The following is a 10,122-nucleotide window of genomic DNA, read 5'->3' as shown; positions in this document are numbered from 1 at the left end:
TATCCTGCTTCTCTCTTTCAACCAAATCTTCAAGTTACTCTCAAATTAGCCACGAACTGAGTCCCACCGTCCTGTTCTAAAGCAGAAGGATAGTCGAGAGACCTTCTCGCAAAAGTCCTAAAAATGTTTGTGATCAGAGATTACAGCAAATTTGTGAGAATTAAGAGGTTTAAAGGTTTGTGAACTTCTTTATTTTTCCCTAATTTTAATATTTTTTAATTCTTTAAATTCAAGATATTTGACTGTTTCATTCAAAACACTTCTCTTTCAATGCGTTGGTACAATTTCAAAATTTTTTACTCTACCTAATATTGGAGAGTTATTATAATAATAAAGTTGTTAGAAATATTTACAAAATATAACAAAATTTTAGATTATATTAATAATAAATATTAACGGACTTTTGTTAGTATCTACCATTTCACTAACAACATCCATAAAGGCTCAACAAAACATGATAATCAAAGTACAAAACTTAAGAGTGCTTGGAATTTTTTTCAATATTGCAAGACCACATCAATGTAGTCCGCTAATATTATAAAAGCAAATTGAACTTGGTTAAACAATTCAAACGCCTCCTAATATGATTCCAAAAAAGTTATTAACATTCAAAGATAAAAAAACAAACTTCCAGTAGAGTGCATGGACATTTCAGCAATGGCTGAGACTTGAACACGTAGATTGTTCAAATGATTTGGATTGTTCTTCACCACAAAAAAATTTGAGGAAGCAAAAACCAGCCAATCACTCCCCGTCCTTTACCTCCAAATCCCACCTTCCCAATGACAATCCGCCGGCTGTGGCTGAGGCTGAGGCTGAGGCTCAAATGGCCGCTCTTCAACTTTCCCTCCAAAACTTCCTCTCAACCCCAACACTCACTTCCGTTCTCCGCCCACCGAAATCCGGCAGACTAACCAACCTCCTACCTCGTCTACTTCAATCCAGAACTCCAGCTGTTAAACCCAATACCCAAAATTCTAAGTGGGTTGTTCGATTCAACTTGGTTGATCAAAGCCCACCAAAATCGACAGTCGATGTAGGCCGATTGGTGGATTTCTTGTATGAAGATCTTTCCCATCTTTTCGATGAACAGGGAATTGATCGAACGGCGTACGATGAACAAGTGAGATTTCGAGACCCCATTACTAAGCACGATACGATTAGTGGGTATTTGTTTAATATTTCCCTCTTGCGAGAAATCTTCAGGCCTGAATTCTTCTTGCACTGGGTTAAACAGGTTCTTTTCTTTGCAAATTTTCTTAACGTTATGAATCCACTGCAACGTTTCGAAATTAGTTGATTATTGGAGTCCATGAGAAGAAACTTATGGTTGCTTTTCAACATTAATCTGATTGATTGAGTCGCTCTAGACAGGACCATATGAAATAACTACAAGATGGACTATGATAATGAAGTTTGCCCTTCTGCCATGGAAACCAGAATTAATTTTCACAGGAACTTCCATCATGGGTATCAATCCAGAGACGGGCAAGTTCTGTAGTCATGTGGTAACGTCCTTCTTCCTTAATTTCAAAGTGAATGAGAGAATACGTGGCTGACCGATCAGTTATGAATTCTATTGAATCCATCTCATCCTTTTTTTTATATATATATTAGGATCTCTGGGATTCGATACAGAACAACGACTACTTTTCTGTAGAAGGCCTTTGGGATGTTTTCAAGCAGGTATTGATGTTTTATTGATGATGGAATTTATCCACAAGATATCATTCTCTTGTTTTTCTAATGTTTACTTTCTTCAGCTTCGGTTTTATAAGACTCCAGAATTGGAATCACCCAAGTATCTGATTCTGAAAAGGACTCCAAAGTATGAGGTTTGTTTTCTTCTACCATTTGCTTAGTGTTTCATGATCTTTTGTTATCTGTGTTGTATTAAATTATTATTCCTTTTATCTGCCTTTCAAGGGCTCTTGGATTGAAGTTATTTTTCTCATTTAAAATGTTGAGGCATGTTCTTAGTATTTCTAGTAGATCAGTCATCAGAGAACTCAGACTGTCAAAAGATCAAAATAACTACCAAATGAAACTATCAGATTAGTTCTTAGGCCAGGTACATATCACAACATATTCTTTGTGATTGCTTCCCATAGACAGTTTCTTATCTCAATGATGTGTAGGTGAAACTGAAGATTTTCCGGTCGACATTTTATTTATTAACTAAATTTATAGTCAAGGTAGCAAGCGTTTCAAGAGTTGATGGATCTAATGAATATAGAATTGTTAATCTTTTCATGTATTGTATACATGAGTAGCTTGAGTATTGATGATATTTCATTAGTTGTTATAAGTCTACCTTGATATGAAACTTTCTAGCACTTTAAGTAGATTTTAGTAATCTGAGAGGTGATAGCTATGGTCCAACGACATCTTTTCTTCAGGTGAGGAAATATGCTCCATTTATAGTGGTAGAAACAAGTGGAGACAAGCTCGCTGGATCTGCAGGATTCAATACAGTTGCTGGGTGAGTATCTCTCTTCCTCTGAGCCCACCCACCCTAACACACATCCTTGCCAAGTTGGTCCTTTTTGATTCACACCAGATTCTACATTCTCCATGCCACATTTGGCAAATTGTAAGCTAGTATATATTTTCAGCTGCTAGACTCCCTCATCTAGGAGTAGGATACAACACACCACCGCCTTCCCTCGCACTTGAATAAAACCATACATTTTCTTTTTTGTTTAGATAAAAGTAGAATTGTCGTTTTTGTTGGTGATATATTATGATTAAATAAACATAGGTACATATTTGGGAAGAACTCTACGAAGGAGAAGATACCCATGACCACTCCTGTATTCACCCAAACATTTGACTCTGAATCACCCAAAGTCTCCATTCAAATAGTTCTTCCTTCAGAGAAAGATATAGACAGGTGCGATTAACTGATCCTGTCTTCAAATTTTTGAAATGAAACTCTATGAAATTGGGAATGCCAAGTTGTAAGCTATTTAGTGAACTGCATACTTCACTTGGTGGGATGCTCAATTATGAATATCACATTTTTTTTCAGTTTACCAGATCCTGAACAAGACATAATTGGCTTGAGAAAGGTTGAAGGAGGTATTGCTGCAGTTTTGAAATTCAGTGGGAAACCTACTGAAGAGATTGTGCAAGAGAAAGCAAAAGAACTGCGGTCTAGTCTCATAAAGGATGGTCTCAAACCCAGGAACGGCTGTTTGCTTGCTCGGTATAACGACCCTGGAAGAACATGGAACTTTATAATGGTAAAGTCCCAAGTCCATTTGCCTTTCCATCATATATTGCTCACATCTTTTGATCAAACTTCAAGGAAAGAATAGAAGTTTTTCTGTTCACTATAAGTAAGCAGGCTATAATCAATTAGCGCTTCGTGTTCTGGATTCAGGGTGAGAATTTAAATTTCTTTTTGAAAGTGTGAAAAGATAAAAGTTTTCATTTGAATTATTTTTAGTTTTTGATTACCTAGTTAGAAGTGGTTTATAAAATTGCATGCACAAGTCTAAAAATACATGCCATTTTTCTTTGAAGTATTACTTTCAAAATTCACTTTGCATTCTGAATTTCACTTCTCTGAGTTAATTCTTCCCTAAAATAGTCTTCCTTTACATCTTAGAGTGAGTTTGGAATGACTTTTAGATGGAAAAGAAAGTGTAGTTAACTCATATTTTCTCTAAAATTTCATTTTATCTTGTTGAATAATAAAAATGGTTTTAATAATACAAAAGAACTAGATTACTTTTCCAAAAGTGGTAACCGAAAGTGTTCTTCATTTTAAAATAATGTTATGGAAAGTAATCATAAAATAAGTGTACATCACTATGTTTGAATATTGATGTTACTAGAAGGGGGAAAAAGCTTCTTTCTTTGACTGCCTTGGTCTGATTTGTCTGATTTTAAAATGGAAATATGCTCTTATTTGTGGTTTTGTTGACAGAGAAATGAGGTGCTAATATGGCTTGAAGAGTGGTCATTGGAGTAATGAAGCAACAAATTCTTGGTTCTTTCATAAAGCCTTTGAGTGATCTTTGTAGCAAAGATTTCAAATGTTCAAGTAATGAAGCAACAAATTCTTGGTTCTTTTCAAGATAGCACTCATGGACTCTGTCACGTTCGGTGTCATCAGACTGTAATGTCTTTCTCGACAATGCATACATGCCCACCGTCATAGTCCAACTTTTTATAAATGCCTTCCTACACCGTTATCAAATGCTAGGAATACACCGTTATCAAATGCTAGGAATACTCTTGAAATTTTGATTCACATTATGCCATTGGTGCATTGTAAACAAATTTTTAAATTGTTTCATTATTGAACATTGTACTTAAATTTTGTTTCAAGCGTTTGACACAAAGACCATGGAATGTGGTGGGCAATAAAAAATTATACTATAACAAGCTTGAATTTCGATCTATCACAAAATCTAGATTTTTAACTTCATCTATTGCACCTTTTAGCTTGTCCAGAAACCATTTTAATGATTTAGAAGGCAATGGAATAAATTTGATTAATTCTGCGATCACGGCTGTTTGGAGTTGCCACCAATCATATTATGGTGTGGTTTTTGGTTTAGGTAAATTCAGATTTAAGGTTTGAGAGTCAGGAAAGGTGTTAGTGTTAGCACCTACGACATAAAAAAATGGTAACCAAAATTTATCTTTTAAAATAAATTAGAGATTCACAAAACAAAGTTTTTTATTTGATAGTTTTTAATTGTCTCATGGTTATCAATTCATATCTAAGAAAAAAAAACTAAAATGGATGATTATATGGGTGGCACGAGAAACATTAGAAAAATGGAATTTAATTTTTCTTTAAAAAAATGATATTTTTATTTATCTCAAAAATATTAAAATATCAAACTTTGATATTTTGATCTCCATCATAAGCATTTAATGGGAAATTTCATGTATTTAAAGAATTGATGAATTCCAAAGAAACACTGCTTAGTCCATTTTAAAATATAAAATTGTTGATATATTTTGTTTAAAGATAATTTATAAATTAATTTTTTAAAAAAATGAGAAATTTCTTGTATTTATGAAATTTAAATAATAAAATCCATAAATGAACATTACTTCTTTCCCGTTTCAAAGAATAATAGGAAATAGGAGAAATATATGTTGGGAAATAATACAGTTGACATAGGCAAGTTGACAAATGATTTGACAAATACTACAGCAAACAATACAGGTTGAAAATAATATATTATATTGGAAATAATACAGTGAAAAATAATGTTTGGAAAACAAATCATATACATGTGATGAAATAAATATTTTGTCTTTCAACAAGTCTAATCAATTAATATCAACATATCTAATGAACAGTAAACAAAAATTAACAACAACCAAATTAAATCATAAATCTAACAAATTTAAATCAAATAGCTTAAACCTACGAAATTTAGAGCACATCGAAATCAGGCCTAAATCTGTTAAGTTTGATGCAACAAGCCTAAACGTACCATAGACAAAATTTGATGCACAATAAAGGTTATAACACAGTTAATGCTAATTTTGATATAACAATATATGCAACAATATTCAATTGGCCTAAACCTAACAAAATTAAAACAAAAAGTAGAGGCATAATTTGATGTAATAGTATTCAATTGGCCTAAACTTAAAAAGTGTTATGTAATAGTATTCAATTGGCCTAAACTTAAAAAATTAAAACATAGTAAAATAGAGTAGAGGTGAAATTTGATGCATCAATACATTCAAATGGCTTAAACCTAGTAAAATTGAAAGATAAAGCAAAGTATAGACAAAGTCTATGGAACAAAAACCTAACAAAATTAAAACATCCCAAACCTAACAAAATTAAAACACAGAAATAGAGTGAAGTAGATTTGGTGAAATTCGATACATCAAATTTAAATGAAATGGCCTAAACCTAACAAAAATTGAAGGCACTTAAAATCAACTCAACGAATTAAAAACAAAGACAAATTACATCTGCATTATAATTAAAACAGTAAGGAAGGAAAAGAAAAAACCAGTAAAGAAGGAAAAGCAAAAAAAAAGCTTTGAAGACCAAATTGGCAGAATAGTTTATTCGCTTTTCTTTTAACATTGTCAATTGATCTCCCCTATTAACACTTTCTTTTTTCCAATCTCCTCCTTTGTTTTTATAGGATACTGAGAGGTAGTTTTTTTAGACTGTGGAGAACAAGGCAGAATCGTGTCTATGAGAGTGGAGAATGTGAGGAGAATCAGGAAGAGGGATAATCGTGGAAAAGGAGAGGAGAAAATCGTAGGAATTGTTTTTTTAGACTGTGGAGAACAAGGCAGAATCGTGTCTATGAGAGTGGAGAATGTGAGGAGAATTAGGAAGAGGGATAATCGTGGAAAAGGAGAGAATTAGGAAGAGGGATAATCGTGGAAAAGGAGAGGAGAAAATCGTAGGAATTGTTTTTTTAGACTGTGGAGAACAAGGCAGAATCGTGTCTATGAGAGTGGAGAATGTGAGGAGAATCAGGAAGAGGGATAATCGTGGAAAAGGAGAGGAGAAAATCGTAGGAATTGTGGAGGGAGTAGTTGAGGGAAAATAGGGAGAAAACTTGGGATTCACTTCTAAATTCTTACTTTCTTTGTTTTTTCCTTTTTTAGAAAAATAAAATAAAATAAATTCAAATTCAAATCAGTTTCTTTTAATAAAAAAATAATAAATAAAAATAAAGGGCAATATGGTATCTACATGTTGCATGCGATTTAAATTTCTTAGATGCATGGACCTAAGATAAAAAAATATTTGGAGAAACACCTAGCTTCAAGTTTAATGTGATAAATTGTACTTGAAATTTGCAAGCAAGTGTTTCACCCTTGCTTATATGCGAAGCGATGCCCATGAACATGCATACAAAAAAAACCTTGATCATGAAAAAATAGCATTGTGCTGGTCATGTCACCTCTTGCATGATGCACTCGAAACCTTGACAATGCATTATGACATAAACATAAGGTTAGATTTCATACGTTGGGATCAAAAAATACAAAGGTGTTCAAAAGAATCATCCATACAAAAACTCAATTTTGAAGTTAACAGCGATTTTGGAGCATAACAAGATTGGCTTGAGAGAAATTTAAGAGAAATTAGAGATAGCCTAGTTTGTACATATGCAAAGCATCCAAAGAAATAGCTTAACTATATTGTGTTTTCCAATTTAATAAAAAATATTTGGTGCTCTAGAAGATTTAGTATATGTCAAAGGCTCAAATCCTTCTGGTCTTTATAGATTTTATATAATACTAAATATCATTACATGCAATGAACCAGCAAAAATTATATTGGAGCTCTATTTTTAAATCTTTTGAGATTTTTGTGGACCCATGTTATTTATGAGGTCAACACTGTGTGACATAATGTGCTTGAGAAGTTGAAGATATTGTTGTATTCAAAAGTTATTATTTTCGTCGTTAGTACTTTATTAACCGAATATTCTTGATATAAAAATAATTTCTTTTATTGTTCCGATTTTTATTGAAGATATGATCTAAGATTCACATCTTTGTGGAAGAAATATATAAGGTTCGTTTCGTTCTTAGTGGGACAGTAAAGAAGATTAGCAGAGTAAAATCAGGGGTATCAAGATTGCGGAGCACAAACATTAGTAATTTATTCTCAAAGGTAGCTACAAGTATTTTTGTTTATTATAAATGATGGAATTGACGTAGCAATTTAATTTTTAAATCAAAATGAATTCAAAAGAAGTTAAAAAAAAATTGAAATACATTGAAGCAACCAACCAAGCACAAAAGGAAAACATATTTCTCTGCTTAATTTAACAATGTGTTTCTTTACGGATGCATTAAATACAATTTTTTATTTAGATTTGGGAAGCTTACGTAATGATTTTTTAAATATTTCAGGTTTGCCCTTTCATATTTCTTTTCTTTCTTATGATTCGTCTTTCTACTATTATTTTGTCTTTTCCTATTATTTTGTCTTTCCCTGTGATTTCGTCTTTCTTCTTTTTTTTTTTTTTACGATTTCTTTCCATCATTTTTCTTATTTTTCAATTCTTTATTTATGCTGTTTAATCTTTCCATCATTTTTCTTCTTTTCCTTTTCGTTTTTTTTGCTTCGATTTCTTTCCATCGTCTTTCTAGTTTTCCTCTTATCTTTTTCACTGCGATTTCTTTCACTGCGATTTTTTTCTATCGCCTTTCGTCTTTTTTTTTACGCGTTTACATTTGGGTAACCAAATCTAAACGACTGTGTATAAGATTTGTACAAAAAATAACAAAATCTAAAAGATCGTGTATAAAGAATCTTGAAAAAAATCATTTAGATTGGAGTAGCCAAATGTAAATGATCGTGTAAAAAAATGATTGTATATAAAGAATCTTGAAAGAAAAATCATTTAGATTGGAGTAGCTAAATGTAAACGATCGTTTTAAAAAGTAAACGATCGTGTAAAAAAAATAAAAGATCGTGTATAAAAAATCTTGAAAAGAAATCATTTGGATTGGAGTAGCCAAATGTAAATGATCGTGTAAAAAATGTAAACGATCGTGTAAATAAATCTAAACGATCGTGTAAAGAAATCTAAACGATCGTGTATCAAAAGAATTAAAAAAATCGGGTACTAATTTTTTTTTAAAATCATTTAGATTTGGGTCCCCAAATTTAAACAATCGTGTAAATGGAATTGAAAAGATAAATTGTAGCCATATCTAAACGATCGCGTATAAATTATAGTCATATCTAAACGATATCTAAACGATCGCAGTATAAATTATAGCCATATCTAAACGATCGCGTCATATTTAAACAATCACGTATAAATTATAGTCATATCTAAACGATCGTGTTTTAGCCATATCTAAACGATCGCGTATATATTGAACCATAACTAAACGATCGCGTATAAATTGTAGTCATATCTAAACGATCGTGTATCAAATAATAACCAAATCTAAACGATCGTAAATATATTACACACGCGATATTGACGGCGTGGTTGACAGGCATTTTTGGTATTTTACACGGTGGACCTCTGGGCTTTTTCTGTTTTTGGATTTATTCTATAGAGTGTAAATATTTTGTCGCTTTTTTATATTTTTGAAAAGACCCCTTTAAATTTTTTAGAAGGTTTGATAAGTATAATTTAATTTTTTTGTAATTAAAAAAAAAAGAAAGAACTTATGTAAAAAAAAGGCACGTTTTTTGGTGGAAAAAAATGAAACTTTCAAATTCATGTTTTTGTTGATACATTTTAAGCGTCACTAAACCACCACATTTTTGAAGTGTATTCGTTTGTCTAAAATTTGTATTAAATCAAAAAGGTGTATTCTTTTTGTGGTCCAGGCGCTTCTCACTTCTTCCTTCCTCTTTCTCTCTTCCCTCTTCCTCTCAATTTCGCAACCTACTCTAACAAGATAGTGAACAACCTATTTTAACTGTTGTGAAATGTGTAAGTGTTTTTTTCAGAATTTTATTTGTATGGTTGAGGTTCTTGCTAGATTTAATAGAAACTGTTAATATTAGTTTATGCGATGTGGGTTTGCATGTATTTGTATGTGTGTGTACAGGGGATGTCAATTTAAGACACTTTTCTGTTCTTGACTTTTTGGAATCTTTTCTATATATTTTGAGCTCATTTGGTGACGCAAAATTTATTTGACTTTTTGACTCGTAGTTTTCGTACTTTATAGTTGCAAGTGAAACTATTTGACTATGCTAAACTGTACATAATCTATCAAATGGAATGTTGAGGTTCATTACAACAAATAGTACTTTTGTGGTATCACAAAATTCAATGCTCTTATTTCGGGTGTTGTTAGAATAATATGAAAAGTTTCTTTTTTTATATTATATTACTATTATTTATTTATTACAATGTAATTTTGATTCAATGTGTGTAGTTTTGGAAAATATCTTGTTGTATTTAGTTTCTGTTATCTTCTTGTTCTTGAACACCCACTTTGATTTGAGGTTTAAAAGCATGTTTCTCATGGCATTTGAAGGTTGTTTGAAAATTTTTGGTGGAGTTTGTGCTGCTGTCCATTTAGTTTGCATGGTTTCCAATGAAGATTTTGGTAACTTTTGTTGTCATTATATGAATTCTTGGATAACCATTAACTAACGATTTTGGTATTGACTTAATCTTTGTGTTT

The 10,122-nt window shown here is 31.8% G+C and overlaps 1 protein-coding gene across 1 annotated transcript; it reads left to right on the top strand.

The window, feature by feature from the left end:
* The first annotated feature begins 639 nt into the window (after positions 1–639).
* Positions 640–4,402, top strand: LOC103501513 (uncharacterized). The gene is made up of 8 exons (XM_008465110.3): positions 640–1,237; positions 1,371–1,508; positions 1,618–1,686; positions 1,764–1,835; positions 2,400–2,482; positions 2,762–2,893; positions 3,032–3,245; positions 3,935–4,402. The coding sequence occupies exons 1-8, from the start codon at positions 827–829 to the stop codon at positions 3,977–3,979; spliced, it is 1,164 nt and encodes a 387-aa protein (XP_008463332.1). The 5' UTR covers positions 640–826; the 3' UTR covers positions 3,980–4,402.
* The last annotated feature ends 5,720 nt before the right edge of the window (positions 4,403–10,122 follow it).

The sequence above is a fragment of the Cucumis melo genome, chromosome 2, assembly GCF_025177605.1.
Source record: "Cucumis melo cultivar AY chromosome 2, USDA_Cmelo_AY_1.0, whole genome shotgun sequence".
NCBI lineage: Eukaryota > Viridiplantae > Streptophyta > Magnoliopsida > Cucurbitales > Cucurbitaceae > Cucumis > Cucumis melo.
The sequence above is the reverse complement of the archived record's forward strand: the minus strand, read 5'-3'. Positions and strand labels throughout refer to the sequence as shown.